Here is a 16100-nt window from a genome sequence, read left to right as displayed (position 1 = left end):
GTGATAGCTTTACCAGTTTGACAGCAACACACAGTACTGCACAAGGGGAACTGACCCAATGCCCTGGCCACTCTCAGACTGCCATGGAGGCACCCAGGAGCACCCCTCCCCAACCAGCCCCTTTTCTGGCGGAGTGATGTCAGGTGGTGTGGAAAACAGCCTGGGCTAACTCAGCTCCCCTGGCCAGGACTCTGATGGGTTTTTAGGGATATGTGTAATGGTTTAGTACTCAGCTCAGAGCACTAAATGTGAATTTGGTAAACTTACATGTCTTGTTAATCCAATTAGAAGCTCAGTAATGCTACACACAAATACCGTGTCTTGCATTCTAATATCTCTTGACCTGCTTTCTGTACCACTTCCTGAAAGAGCAAGTGTTCTTCTGCAGGAAACCAGTGAAACTGCAAACTGAAATAAAACCACAACGGGTAATACAACCATATTATGTTCCTGGTTTCTGTATGTAGAGCCTTCCAGGCTTAAATTTCTCATTTTGTAAAGGTTTGGATTTTGTTGGGTTTTGCCTATAAATTTGCATATATGCATATATTGAACAGAATGCCCTTTTTCACTATAAAATATCGAAATTTCAGAAATGCTGCTGGGCTTAATGGCTTTCAGTGTTAATGATGTGTATGTTTAAATGTTCATGAGGTAATCTGACATATAATATAAATCCCATGACCTTTGTTGACTTTGTTTGTTGACTTTGCTGTCACAAGTAGGGTAACACAGTTCCAAAATAGAAACATTTTATAGGTTTGCACAACTGTATTTGTTCTTTGAGTAGGATAAATATCAAAGAGCAGTGTTCATGCAGACCTAGGCTTTACCCTAAATATCACTCTGGCTTCATATTCTTGAGCAGTTAAGTCCGTCTGATGCTGTTTTCCATCTAGAGCTGAAGTCTGATGCTTGGGGTGGGAGAACCACTGTGGTGCTGTGTTGCAGCTGTGGGTGTTTTGTTCCTCAAGCACTCTCTGTATGACAGTTCCTTTAGCTCCATCTCACCTCTAGTTTTTCTTTGCCATCATAAGGTGCAGTGTGCCATCTGCATCCTCTGATATATATGATGCAGAAGTTTTTTATGCATGGAATTGAAAAACCCTGTTTCGGTCAAAGCAGCATCATTAAAATTAAATGGAGCTACTAAAGGATCTAATAAATTAGAAATCAATTAGCTGGAATAACAGCTAATTATTTTTTTTTTATTCTAAGTTATCAACAAAAAGGCTTTTCTTTCTGTTTGCATGTTACTATTTATAAGTAATTTTCTGCAATTGAATTTCAGCTTGCTGGTGCAACTGAGACCTTTCAAGGATTTAGATGTTGAGGAGCACATAAAAGAATTTGCAGCAAAATTATTTTTAATACCCAGCCCACCACCAGGACCACTCCACTTGGTAATTACTTATGCTGAATTTCATAATTACTGTAATGTTATGTGTTACAAAGCAATAAGATGTTATTTTCTGTAACTTGGGGCACATTCTTCATTGTCAGGTCAGAGAATATAGTTGCTGATATAAACCTGATATCAATGCCTGTGCTTTGAAAATAAGGTTGTGCATTGTAAGGACATGAAATAACAGTGTGACCAGGATGCAGGCTCTTTCATTTTTAATACTCTTTTGGGAAGAATCCTAGAATCTCCTGAGTTGAAAGGGACCCAGAAGGACCATTGAGTCCAACTCCTGGCTCCACACAGGCCCAGCCAAGTCAGAGTATGGGACTGAGGGCATCATCCAGATGCTGCTTCTGCTCAGCTCAGCTTGGTGCTGTGACCACTTCCATGGGGAGCCTGTGCCAGTGCCCAGCCACCCCTCTCAGTACAGAACCTCTTCCTAACATCCAACCTAAACCTCCCCTGTCTCAGCTTCATATTGATCCCTTGGGTTCTATCACTGGTCACCAAAGAGGTGATCAGCACCTGCCCCTTTGCTGCTCCTCATCCGGAAGCCACAGACCATGATGAGGTCTCCCCACAGCCTCTTGTTCTCCAGGCTGACTAAAGTGTGGGAGTTCAGCCCTGGTCTTTTTAGGTACTTTCCTTGAAGACCCTAGGACAAGGGATTAGGAACAGAACAAAAACAGGATAGCTGGGTAATTGTCTGCATGATTGGCTAAACAGTATGCAGCACAAGCAGGGTCTGGCTCCCAGAGATTTGAGCTGGAATACTTGAAGCATTGAAAGAGCTCATTCGTTTTGGCTGGTTCTGTCTTCTTAACATGAGCACCTATGCTCAGTTATTGTTTTCATATTTTTTTCTATTTCCTGTATGAATTTTATAAATTCTTTTGATTTCTCAGTTGTATCTAGAAATCTAAATTCTGTTATTTTATGCTCATAACAAAACAAATTTAATTCTGTTAAAATAATACCTATATTTTAAAATCTATTAGCTAAGCAGTCTACAATAAGGGAAACAAAGTCAGTGTTAATATTTCAAGCTATTATTCAAGCTAATATTTTAATATTTCCCTCTCAATTTTATGCAGAATAAAAATATCTATCTTCTTGCTCTCAATATTTTGTAGTTGGACTTAAAATCTGAATTAAATGTGTTGTGGTGATGCTTTAATGAAGAGTTAAATGGAAAACGTCTGTTATTGCAGGTATTTAATATGAAACCACTTCAAATAATTATTCCTTCACGAGAAGATCCAGACAGTCCAATTATTGACTTGGATCTTCATCTTCCATTGCTGTGTTTCAAACCAGAGCAGGTGCTTCAGGTAAAACTAACTGATATCTTCAAATGTATTAGAGATTTATAGTACTGGTAATTAGTGGTTTAAAAAAAAATCAAGATGCTTATTATCCAAAAAAAAATATAAACCCAGGAATTTATTAAAATAATTTGTTCTGTATAGACCAGATTAGATGAAGGTGTATTGGATTTCTTTCTCCTGTGGTTCAGTAATAGGTGCTAAATTTTTTAAGTGTCTATTTTGAAAAATAAATGCCTAACCTCATTGACAGATTTTATTTTGAATTAGCATAAAATGCATTTTTACATGATTCATAAGAATCCTGTTCATGTGTAAAGAGAGGGACCTGTAGGATGGATTTGTAACAGTTGGTATTCTCATATAAATAAAGTGGAAATGTTGTGGAAAGATAGGAAAACACCAAAAGCCATTTGCAAAGATTTTTTTCAGTGCTTCATAGAGTTGTACAATAGTTTTGGTTCAGAGCATCCTTTGTAGGTTTCCTGATCCAACTCCCTGCTCAAAGGCCACCTGTGAAGTTAAACTAGGTTGCTCAAGCTCTTGGTGCCTCTTCCTCTAAAACAAGGAGGTTGCAGGTCTCTTTCCAGGGGTGATTGTGAACCTCCTTAGTCTTGAGACTAGACAGTGCTGAGTTATTTTTTGGATGTGACCATTCTTCCACCCAGTGAGCTTCTGCCTGCATCTGCATGTTATGAATAAAGCTGTCTAAAATCCTAAATGGTCCTCTGCAACTCTGCAGCTTGAGCATGGAGTTTGTGCGTAAGCAACTCTGTGAGATGTCCCACATCTCTAAGAGTTCTTGCCTTGGATTCATCCCACTTAACTTGAGGCATCAAACTTGAGTTTGGTGTTTAGGTGCCTTTGAGTTCCTCTCTACCAGTGGAAAAGTGTGGACATCTCCAGATAGCTTCCTGAATTGCTCTTTGAAAACACTGCTCTCCAGTGGCACTGTAAGGAATATGGCTAGCTTGAGTCTTGAATAGCTGTTTAGCTGAGATGCCTGAACCCTAGATGGTCTTTGTGCTTATCAGCAAAGAAAGGCTTGCATATTATTGACCTGGGTACTCTTTACAGGCATTTTACCATCTAATAATATCTAATACAGTCTAATACCAGGTTCAGATTAGATGTTAGGAAAAAATTCTTCACTGAAAGAGTTGTCAGGGCCTGGAACAGGCTGCCCAGGATGGGAGTTGAGTCACCATCCCTGGATGCGTTTAAAAGATGGGTAGGTGAGGTACTTAAAGATATGATTTAGTAGAGGAGAGGTATGGTTGGACTCGATGATCTTAAAGGTCTTTCCAACCTTGTAATTCTGTGAAGAAAGGTGACAGTAATTCCAGCTAAACCCTAGCCTCAGTGACATTGGTGGCAAAACTCACTGAATTCCACTGTCACTTAAATTTTCTCCCCTTTTCCCTTTTCCGCTCTCCTTAATTTTGTAAGAATCCTTCAGTGGATGTTATTTCAATTTATAAAGGTCTAAGGTAGCTATTAGAAAACAGAACTTGTAATGCTGAGTTTTGCAAACAGATTAAATACTTGCATGTTCTAGATATAACTCTTCCTAAATGTTAAGCATTTTTGGGTTTTTTTCCAGATTATGACATGTATTTTGACCGAGCAGCGAATAGTTTTCTTCTCTTCAGACTGGGCTCTGCTGACACTCATTGCTGAGTGCTTCATGCTGTACCTTCATCCCCTTCAGTGGCAACACACTTTTGTGCCTCTTCTGTCTCGTCAAATGCTGGATTTTGTAATGGCCCCAACAACCTTTCTTATGGGATGTCACACTGATAATTTTGAAGAAGTGAGCACGGTATGTTTTAGACTATTACCACTCTTCTTGTTCACCTGCAGTTCATTTCTCCCCTTTCAGATGCATCTAGAAACTTGCTTTTGTTATTTAGGTGTGTGAGAAGTGAAGGAATTAAAGGCAGTGGAACCATACTGGTGTGAGCGCTGGCTTACTGAATAATTATTTATTATTTATTATTTATTATATCCCTTTATAAAGTTTATTATTTATTACATTAATAAATATTATTTATTATTTATTACATCCCTTACCTTTCTTTGCAGGATAATGTAACAGTTTTTGTGAGTTCAGGTTTCACTTGGGCAAAACTTCTACTTGTGTGTCATTTGTACTGTAGAAGTAGTTTCCCCTCAGACTGGTGATGTTTATATTGCTGTGAGATGGGCCCATGTGAACTGCATGAAGTTCAACAAGGCCAAGTGCAAGGTCCTGCATGTGGGTCGGTGCAATCCCAAGCACAACTACAGGCTGGGTGGAGAATGGATTGAGAGCAGCCCTGAGGAGAAGGACTTGGGGGTGATGATTAATGACAAGCTCAACATGAGCCAGCAGTGTGTGTTAGCAGCTTAGAAGGCCAACTGTGTCCTGGGCTGCATCAAGAACAGCGTGGCCAGCAGGTCGAGGGAGATGATTCTGCCCCTCTGCTCTTAGGAGACCCCGCCTGGAGTACTGTGTCCAGCTTGGGGGTCCCCAGTACAGGAAAGATGTAGACCTGTTGGAGCAAGTACAGAGGAGGCCATGAAGAAGATCAAGAGGCTGGAGCACCTCTCCTGTGAAGACAGGCTACAAGAGTTGGGCTTGTTCAGTCTGGAGAAGAGAAGGCTCCAGGGGGACCTAATTGTGGCATATCAATACTTAAAGGGCTACTCCAGGAAAGTGGGAGAGGGACTGTTCATCAGGGAGTGCAGTGATAGGAGGAGGGGTAATGGCTTCAACCTGAAAGAAGGCAGGGTTAGATTTGACATTGGGAAGAAATTCTTTACTGTAGAGGTGGTGAGGCACTGGCACAGGTTGGCCAGAGAGGTTGTGGAAGCCCCATCCCTGGAAGCATTTAAGGCCAGGTTAGATGGGGCTTTGGGCAACCTGGTCTAGTGAGGGTGTCCCTGCCCATATCGGAGGGTTGGAACTAGATGATTGTTGAGGTCCCTTCCAACCCAAAGCATTTTGTGATTCTGGGATTTTTGGCTCAGAGTTGTATGGGATGAGTTAGGTGCTGTTTTCAGACATCTGGGTTAGGAATTGAAAATATTCTAATGCTGCTGCTGCTCCCCATAGTGGAATTCAATATTTAAGAAAATAAGAAAGAAAAAGCAACAAAAAGAATATAAACTCACAATTTTTCTGAGGGTTTTCTAGCTGCTTCTTTCAGAATCTTACTTAACTAAGCCTTTTCCAGTGGTAACATTAATCTTGCTTACCCAAAAAGATGTATGAAAAATTCAGGTTCATAGTGGAGGGCTGATATGAACTGACTTTTTTGAGGGTGTTACATAGGGTTCCTGTCAACATTCAAAGTCAAACACAGAAAATTTGTGTGAGTTTCTATTAGATCAGTCTGATTATAAGCAAAGAAAAACTGGTCCATCTAGGCAAATCCAAAATCAACAAAGAAATAAGTTAAAATAAAGCACATAAATATTTTAGATGATGTCACTATCAGAAATAAGTACTTTTATATAATTTGTAAATTTTTATGTTCCTGTTATCCCACAGGGTTAAGTAAAGGAGTAAATGCTGAATCATAGAACATTAGGAGTTGGAAGGGACCTCAAAAGATCATCTAGTCCAACCCCCCTGCCAAAGCAGGATCACCCAGACTAAATCACACAGGGAAAGAAACACAGAAAGTTTTCCAGAAGCTTCTTTGTATTCATATATATGGCTTTGTACATACCTTCATAATGCATAGCTCTTCAAGGGTGAGCTTAGAGATCCAGTAATAATACTACATGAAGTGCATATCTGGGAACCAAATGTTTATCTACTGAGATTAATATCTATTAATTTAATGACTTTTTTTGGTAATTGGTTAGTTATGTGTATGATCTTCTAGTTGGGAAAGAATCAGTCCTTTGCTGGCTCACTTTCTTGCTGAAATAATTCATTGTCTAAGGAGTACAGAAAGAAGCAAATGTTATTACAATACAAGTATATTTACAGTAATTCTATTTCTTTCATTCTTAAAAGGAAACCGAAGACTTAATTCTAATTAATATAGATAACGGAGATATTACACGTTCAAAAATGGCTAAAGAGGAACCTGAAATTCCAGATGTTCCAGCACAAGCAGCAGAAACTTTCATTAAAAGGTGAAAAGATACTGCATCTGTATTTATGTTAGTGTATAAATCATGCTTGACCCTCTAAGTTTTTAAATTTTTATTAGGAATTTTTAATTATTTCATATAAAACCACTGTATTTGATAAGGGAAAATGGAAAAGTTGCTTAAGTAGTAAACAGGTAACTTTAGAAAGTTATTACTATAATTGTTTTCTTTTGCAGTACCTGGAATGCTTGCTTGTTGGTGTTTTTTTTAAATACTGATATTAGTTGTTCTCTGAAATTTACTGGTCTTTATACAGCAGACTGAGTGCACTGTGATTTACACCTACTAGTAGGACTTTCAGGAATCTTGTTGGCTTGTCAGCACTTGCAAATCAAATTTGCACTTCCTCCAGCTGTAAGATGCATGAGGACTTTCTCTTCAAATGGTAGAAAAACCATTGTTGGTGTTAGAGCCTAAGTTGATAGTTGTCTTCTCTGTGTAGAGTGGAGAGTCTTCAGCTGCATTATGATCTAGAGCTCTGCCATCTCCGAGCCAGCACAGATCTCAGCGAGCTCCAGATGCGCCGAAGAGCTTGGCAACAGAAACTGAATATGGAAGTTCAGCAAATGACTTTGCAGTTAATTGTGAACATCTTCAGGTGGGTGGATATAGTGGGTTTTTTTATTACAAGAGCCTAAAGTAGTGGTTAAAACACTCCCACTGTCACTGAAAATATTCTTTTGTCTTATGTTATAGATATTTTATAAATCTCTTAAGTTTTGTGAGGGGTTATGAGAAACAGGTTCTGCTAGCCTGCTGGAATATCAATAATTAATCTCTTTGGGTACATAGACATTGCTAGGACATCTTAAAACTGTTGTAATTGTGGTTAGTTTGATGTCTTTTGGTGAAGACTCCAGGAAGAGAAGTGCAGGTCTCATATTTTGTAATTAGTAAAAGCTTAAGGCACAGTAGAGGGGTATCAGTTTGTATCTTGACACAGTCTCAGTCACTCTTGTTAGAGGAAAATTAACTCAAACCCAGGACAGAGTAGAAGAGCCAAAAGCAGAACCAGGAGTTCAGAATGCCTGGGGGTGGGAACTGACCAAATGCTGAGAAGGGATGAGAGATCTGGAGAGTGTGACCACATGAGAATGGAGGGAGAGAAGCTGTTTAAGCTCAAGAATGCAATGTTGGCACAAGACATTCTGGGTATTGGGTGTGGTTGGGACTAACATTTTAATAATGGAGTAGGGTTTTGGGGTTTTTTAAGAGAAAAAACCCAACAAGAGATGGACTTTGGGTTGGGGTTTTTTTGGTTTGCATACACTTCACTTCTTTTTATGGAGATACCAACACACTCAGCCAGGAAGATGAAACTGCCAACATAGTATTTCTAAAGAATCTGGACAGAGGTCTGCAAAGAGTTGAGCAGATATCCATCCCCAGCTATTCTTTCCTGTCTCTTGCTGGAGATGGTGCTTGCTGTGGATAGCTAACGAATTTCTCACATGAATGCTCCATAACAGCTTCAGTCAGGAGGTGCTGGGTTAATTTATACCATCCAAATACCAAGTCTCTGTTAACCTGCTTGTTGTGTTCATACAAGTGACTGGGCCCTCCAGGGAAGCAGTAGCTGCTGAGTGTGGAGGATACACTTACAGCTAGCACAGCTGGATAAGGAAAATAAAATGCATTTACAACCTTATGTGCTACCTCTGAGGGATTTGGTGGCTTTCAGTGTTTGGCAACAATATGTTCCAGATAAAGATGAGGAGAAGTGCATTTTGCTGCTAGCAGCTTGAACTCTCTAATGCACTAAATGCTTTGCTACCAAAAATGAACAGATGCTTTGTTCTCTAGGAGATATTTTGCAAAGGAGTTGATTCTTGTCTTGCTTGCTTTCTCCTTTTCTTCAAACTTTCTTCCTTTCTTCTTTTTTCAGCCTTGTTCCTTCTATCTTCTAATCCTGTATCTACCAGCATCCACGAGTGAAGGAAAGTAGATCTCTGATGCAATTATGCTGCCAGTTTCTACTGTCTTCAGTGAAGCACTGTAGTATTTCTGTCTGTGTGGAGGTTCCATGTTTAAAACCAACAATGCTAAATTATGAGCCCTGGGACAGGCTGCCAAGAGAGGCTGTGGTGCCTTCTCTGGAGACATTCAAAACCCGCCTGGATGTGTTCCTGTGTGATTTACTCTAGGTGATCCTGCTCTGGCAGGGCGGGTTGGACTAGATGATCTTTCAAGGTCCCTTCCAACTCCTAATGTTCTGTGATTCTGTGATTGTATAGAACTATATCACTTTACAACAGTCTTTCTTCTTAACCTGTATGGCTTGATAAGCTGTTGCTGGATTTCTGTCCCTCATGTATGAATGGCAAGCGATGCGTAGACCTGTCAGTTCTCTGCATGGGTACAAGATTCTCCTTCTGTGCTCACTTTCAAATTTTAGCTCACCACCTTGTCTTCTTCATTCATATGTTTTCATGGGAATTTCTCATTTCTCAATACCCAGGATGAGTAGCTGAAATAAGATGTGATAGAAGGAACCCTGATTTTAGCCACTTGCACTTATATAGCTTAAATAACTTAGCATATTTTGCTCACAGACTTCAGTCTGAGAACAGCTTTTTTTTCTGAAAACTTTCATTTTTCTGCTTCTAAAACAATTTTTTCTGTCTCACCTTTGGGCACAGAAGTTACTCCTGATGTCTGGTTTTTCAGGGATAGTTCAGGGCCTCCACTGCCTGCTGTGACCATGCTTATATTGAAATATGTATCTGGTCCTTTATCTCACTTTATTTCAGTGGTTCTGAAATAAATAACAATCTAAATCAGTTCTTTAGTCTAAAACAATATCCAGTTATTGACAGCTTTAGGAGCAGAGTTTGAGAGTGCTGCAAAAAATGATGTAATCTATATTTCACATGCATGTTAGAACTGTGTATGTAAATGTAATTCCAAGATTGGAAGTTATGACTTGAATCTATAGATTCTCCTCTGTGGGGTACTAAAATCGATTCCACAGACTCTTAAGTGAATTTGCTGATTCAGAAGGGCAGCAGCAGCAGATAACCTGTCTTACCTCTTATAAGAGCCAGCATTCTTTTGCTGTGATTCACTAACTCAGGCTTGTCTGTTAAAATTGAGTTTGCCTTTAAATGCTGCAGCATAATTCTATTTTATCTTCTCATGCTGCAGCACATTTCTATTTTGCTTTCTGCATATTTCTAGTAGTGCCAGTGGGTTGCTACTATGGCAAAAGTACAACTCACTGAGAAATCTGCAAGCATATTTATGTATTTAAGCATATTTATGGATTTATTCTTGTCTCAGGGAGGTAAAAGACCATCTAAATTACGAACACAGAGTATTCAACAGTGAGGAATTTCTGAAAACAAGAGCAATTGGAGACCAGCCCTTTTACAAAAAGGTAAATTCAGTGTGAAATATGTTGTGATTCTCTGTTATTAATCTCTATTTTAGGAATAATGTAAAAAATAAAATGGAATGGTCACAGTTTCGCCTGTATGGTATTGTTGAGCCATCAGCTTTTGCATTAGCTTTGCCAAAATTATTTTATTTACTATAAACAGACAAAATTGGCCTATCAATACTTAAAGGGGTCCTACAGGAAAGTGGGAGAGGTTCTGTTCACCTGGGAGTGCAGTAATAGGACAAGGGGCAATGGCTTTAAGCTGAAAGAGGGTGGGTTAGGATAGATGTTAGGAAGAAATAAGGAAGAAATTCTTTACTGGGAGGATGGTGAGGCACTGGAACAGGTTTCCCAGCTGTGGAAGCCCCATTCCTGGAAGTGTTCAAGGCCAGGTTAGATGGGGGCAACCTGGTCTAGTGAGTGTGTCTCTGCCCATGGCAGGGGGTTGGGACTAGATGATTTTTGAAGTCCCTTCCAACCCAGACATTCTATGATTCTATGAAAATAGGAGATAGCATTTTGGAGAGGAAGATACCATGTAATTCCACAACAAACACACATTCTCAGGGGTGTAGTTAACCAACGGCAGCTGCATCTAAACTGTGTTTTAATCACAGGCCCCTGTCCAAACTGTTTGGACTGAAGCCCACACGTAGACAGGAGTTTTCAGGAAGCCTGTGAGCACAGCAGAAGGGAGCTTAATTGACACCTCAGAGTACCTGCTTTACCTGCAGCCTGAGCAACAGGGCACGGGGTTGGTGACCTGGTTGGCTGCAGGCCATGAGCCTGCTTCCCACAGTGCGTCACAGCGAAGGCACGAGAGACACCGGTGTCCTTAGGGCGTGCGTTGTGACAGAGCGTGTGGGACAGAGGTTTATGTGGTGTACATGTGCTTTACCAGGCAGTGTAATTGTAGCTTGCTTTTAAGTGCTGGTGCAGCCTGTGAAGTTATACTCAACTAGTGCACAGCCTGAGGCCAGGCCTAATAGTGCTGGAGGCTGAAGGACAACCTGAAATCCCCACTTAGTTTTTCTTAGCCCTCCTTCTCACTCAGCTTATTAGATACTCTGCTGAGCTTGAAACCCTGTGGAGGTGCAGAGTGTTTCTGTACTGTTTCTGTGTCCAGATCTGGCACCCACAATACAAGAAAGATGTGGAACTGTTGGAGAGGGTTCAGAGGAGGCCATGAAGATTATTAGAGGGTTGGAGCACCTCCCTTATGAAGAGATGCTGAGGAAGCTGGGTTTGCTCAGCCTGGAGAAGAGAAGGCTGTGAGGGGACCTCATTGCAGCCTTCCAGTCCCTGAAGGGAGCAGAGAAACAGGAGGGGAATCAACTTTTTAAAAGGGTAGACAGTGGCAGGACAAGGAGGAATGGATTGAAGCTAAAGGAGGGAAGGTAGTGGCTGCCCTGTCCCTGGAGGTGTTCAAGGCCAGGTTGGATGTGGCCCTGGGCAACCTTGTGTAGGTGCAAGCTGGAGGTTGGTGTCCCTGCCTGTGTCAGGGGGGTTGGAACTGTCTGATCCTTGGGGTCCCTTCCAACCCAGAACATTCTGTGCTTCTATGTACATACCCTTTTGCATCTGCCATGATCAGCTCAATCTTTCTGTTACCACAAGCTTGATCTGCTGAAGCTCTAAAATGACTCACTGTATGCAGTGAACCTTTTATTTTTTTTATGAGGATGTGGTTTTCCTCTGGAGCACAGGCAGAAATGGTACATGAACTAAGGGGTGGGTTAAAGTTCCTCATTAAAAGGAGAGAGCATCTTGGTCGCCAGGCTGTGGGATTTAGAGCAGTTTTTCATGCCTTTGGTATAGGACTGTCACTGACTATGAAAGATTGGAGATCCTTTGGGTGAGAAGGAAGGAGAAGGGAAGGGAGGACAGAAGTAAAGGAGCAGGGAGAGAGAGATTAGGAACACACAGGTTCCTGCAAGAGTATCTTGCAATGTTAGGGTACTTTGCCCAGAAGAGGAAAGGTTGAGAGCGTCATCCTTGGTGTTATTTTACATTAAGCTACTTGCACCTGATTTAAAGTAATATTTGCCTTCAAAGAATTAAACTAGAATATTCTATATGTCACAAAAGGAATTTACATGTCTTAGGGGTTTGTAAATTCCTAACCACATAGTGTTCTATGAGGATTCGGTGTTGACACAGCAAACCAATATCCAAAGTAATAAACTCTGGTGATTAGTTGTTTTTAAATGTTGTGATTAACCAAATTAAAAGCTTACCTTAGTTAAATAACTGTTTGGAAGACTGATATACCCTAAACTGGTCTGTGGTCAATACCTGATTTCTGAGCTTCTTGCATCCTTTGGTGTAATTTTCATAGTATTTTTATTTATGCTTTATTAAGTAGCTTCTTATTCCAGCCAACTGTAAGACACGTTGTTTCTTTTGAGACAAGCTTCTCAAAAGTAAAATATTATTGAATTATATCTTCACTTCTTGTGGGGATACTGTATAGCTTGTTTAGCAAACCTGTGTGTCAGAGCAAAGGTTTCACATTATATCCTGTTGCCAATTTTGATGGATTATCTGGCAATTCAAAGCTATTGAATTGATAAATGCTGAATAGAAGATAATTTTTGTTGGATAAATGCTAGCAAACATTCTTAAACAAAAAGAAAGAAACAAAAACTATTGATCAAGGGAGAAATTAATCAAAAATGTCTTGACCAGGCTTTCAAATTAATAGCAGTTTTGAATGCTATAAATGAAATAGTGGCAATTTTATGAATTGAAATTCAAAGTTCATTTAAAATTTCAATGGGCACAGTAAAAAAGACCTTTGAACAGTTGATTCACTTGAATATTGATGAACACAGTGGCAGGTTTGCTCTCAGATAAATCTTAGAAGGTAACACAATATGGAGTAGTTGCCAGTGGTATCTGAAATTACATAATGGGAACTCCAAAAACCATTAGAAAGGACTTTTTCAGTTCCTCCAACTTATTGTCTCCTGTGTGTGCATTGGCAACAACAGATGCCATCTGCTGGAGAAGTAATTAAAAGCAGAAATCCTAATGCTTTTGTAGATGCCATTTGAGGGTGTACAATGCAAACAGGGTGATAAGAGGCACCTATTTGTTGGTAAACTATTTCCATTAATCTAGATTGCTTATGAATCGTTATCATTTGCTTTTTAAAGACATCATAGAAATAGAACCACAGAAGCATAGAATGTGTAAAGTTGGGAGGGCCCTTTAGAGGCCATCTAGTCCAACCCCCCTGCAGTGAGCAGGGACATCTTCACTAGATCAAGTCACTCAGTCACTCACTTCATCAAGCCTGACCTTGAATATCTTCAGGGATGGGGCCTCCCAAAGCACCCCATCTACCCATTGTTTGAATACCCCCAGGGGCATGATTCCACCACCTCCTTGGGAAACCTGTGCCACTGATCCACTGCTCTCACAGTGAAGAACTTTTCCTAATATCTAACCTAAGTCTCCCCTTTTCTAGTTTAAAACCATTACCCCTCATCCCATTGCTACATGCCCTTGTGAAATACACTCATGCCTGATCAGTGGAGGGTTATTTTGGTTTTTTGGGGTTTTTTTTTGTCCTGTGATGAACTCCAAGGCTAACAAGGGAACTTTAGGCAAGCTTCTGAGATATATTATTAATCAAAGTAATTTTTCATAGTTACATTGAAAGAACCATCTTTCTGTTAGAAATTTTGGAAAGACTGGAGGCTGTATAAACTGACAGGTTTCCTGGTTCTAATAGTATTGTCCTCTGCTGAAGTTTGCATTTGATTTTTCTGATCAGATGAACTTTTTAAATTGTTTTATTTCAAACAACAGTAAGAGCCTGGTGCTAAAACTAACATTGATGTAGCACACATATTGTACTGCCTCAAATCTTAGCTTTCACCCTGCTTTGATTTCCATCGGTGGGAGATGGTGGCTTTCCACTCCATTTAATTCACTCCTGGCTTTTTTTTATGGTGTCCTCTATTCTAAAAGTAGCAATTTGACCTTTTAGAAACGATTTCTGGATGACATCACGATAATTACCTGAGCAGGGAACAATTTTGGGGGTTACCAGGAGAAAAGATTATTCCTTTGTCTTTTCAGATGGATGACATAATGTTAATTTACAGTACCACAAACTTCTTATTCTAAACCACAGACAATATTAGCAGCACTTAGTTATAGGCAGAAAATAGGCTGTTAAACTTTAGTAGCTAAAACTCTCTGTTCTGGCTTGAGCACCTTCCCAGTGAAGAGGCACTGAAGGAGCTGGGCTTGTTCAGCCTGGAGAAGGCTGTGGGGGGACCTCATTGCAGCCTTCCAGTACCTGAAGGGAGCTTATAAGCAGGAGGGGAATCAAAGTTTTAAAAGGGTAGACAGTGGCAGGACAAGGGGGATGGATTGAAGCTAAAGGAGGGATGGTTTAGATTAGATATTAGGGGGAAGCTCTTTCCAGAGAGAGTGGTGAGGGGCTGGAACAGGCTGCCCAGAGAGGTGGTGGATGCCCCATCCCTGGAGGTGTTCAAGGCCAGGTTGGATGAGGCCCTGGGCAACCTTGTGTAGATGCAGGCTGGAGGTTGGTGTCTGCCTGTGGCAGGGGGTTGGAACTGTCTGATCCTTGAGATCCCTTCCAACCCAGACCATTCTTTGGTGCTATGATTCTCTTTTATGATTGATTTCATCTTTTGGAGGACAGTCTGAGATTACTGTTTGCTACTAAGCAAATAACATGAATGTGCAGAAGGTAAATGGAATGTGTGTTGGTTTTTTGTTGTTGAAACTTGCAAAAAATGGTTTCTGTGATTGCTAAATTAGAAGTTCTTACATTTGCATATGTAAAGGTAATAAAAACCGAGCAAAAATAGTGGTAAGAGTGTAATTTGTGAATGTTCCACCGTTAACCAGTTTGTGTCTCACAGGTTTTAGAGACCTACATGTTTCACTCTTTTCTTAAAGCTCGCCTGAATAGAAAGATGGATGCTTTTGCTCGACTGGACTTGAGTACCCAGTCTGAAGAAGATAGGTGAAGTTTCTTCATTCCTTACTCCTTATTTTGGACAAGAGGGAATGGGTTTGAGTTGTGCTAGGGGAGGTTCAGATGGTATATTAGGAAGAATTTCTTCACTGAAAGAGTGGTGAAGCATCAGAACAGGCTCCCCAGGGAGGTGGTTGGATTGCCGTCCCTGGGGGTGTTCAAATAATGGGTAAATGGGGTGCTTTGGGAGATGGTTTAGAGGTTATGGGGGTGTAGGGCTGATGGTGGGACTTGATCTTGAAGGCCTTTTCCATACATGATGATTGTATGATTCACAGAATCACAGAATTGCAAGGTTGCACAAGACCTTTACGATCATCAAGTCCAGCTGTTCCCATCCTATGCTAAACCATATCCTTAAGTACCTCATCTACCCTTTTTTTACACACATCTAGGGAAGGTGACCTCACCCCCTCCCCAGGCAGCCTGTTCCAGGCCCTGACAACTCTTTCAGTGAAAAATGTTTCTGATTCCATGATTTTGAATATTCTCTTGATATCCGTGGTAGTCCTTTTGACTCTATTGGTGTGAGATCAGATCATCTATGAATAAGATTATGAATAATTGATAGGCCATTTTATTAAGATTACTGTAAAACCTGTGTTTAAAAAAAGGGTGGATGAGGTACTTAGGGATATGGTTTAGCATAGGGCAGGAACGGTTGGACTTGATCTTAAAGGTCTTTTCCAACCTTGTGATTCTGTGCAAAGATTGATATGAACATCTCCATCCATGGCTGATGAGATTGTAAATTGATACTATAATTGTAATGTAATACTATTATATCAAAAAATAATCAAGTAGTAATTTAGTGTGTGTATG

The 16100-nt window shown here is 40.3% G+C and overlaps 1 protein-coding gene across 1 annotated transcript in view; it reads left to right on the top strand.

The window, feature by feature from the left end:
• The window catches only part of DENND3 (DENN domain containing 3), a gene marked incomplete at both ends in the record, with an annotated part of 45355 nt that overhangs the window by 11700 nt on the left and 17555 nt on the right, over positions 1-16100 (top strand). The window contains 7 exons of the mRNA XM_084280598.1: positions 1292-1403; positions 2617-2736; positions 4334-4552; positions 6740-6861; positions 7322-7477; positions 10159-10255; positions 15163-15266. Coding sequence (XP_084136724.1) covers positions 1292-1403; positions 2617-2736; positions 4334-4552; positions 6740-6861; positions 7322-7477; positions 10159-10255; positions 15163-15266 — 930 coding nt within the window. The remainder of the gene's footprint in view (positions 1-1291; positions 1404-2616; positions 2737-4333; positions 4553-6739; positions 6862-7321; positions 7478-10158; positions 10256-15162; positions 15267-16100) is intronic.

Source organism: Gallinula chloropus, assembly GCF_964237585.1.
Source record: "Gallinula chloropus genome assembly, chromosome: 2".
In the NCBI taxonomy this organism is placed as follows: Eukaryota; Metazoa; Chordata; class Aves; order Gruiformes; family Rallidae; genus Gallinula; species Gallinula chloropus.
The sequence above is the reverse complement of the archived record's forward strand: the minus strand, read 5'-3'. Positions and strand labels throughout refer to the sequence as shown.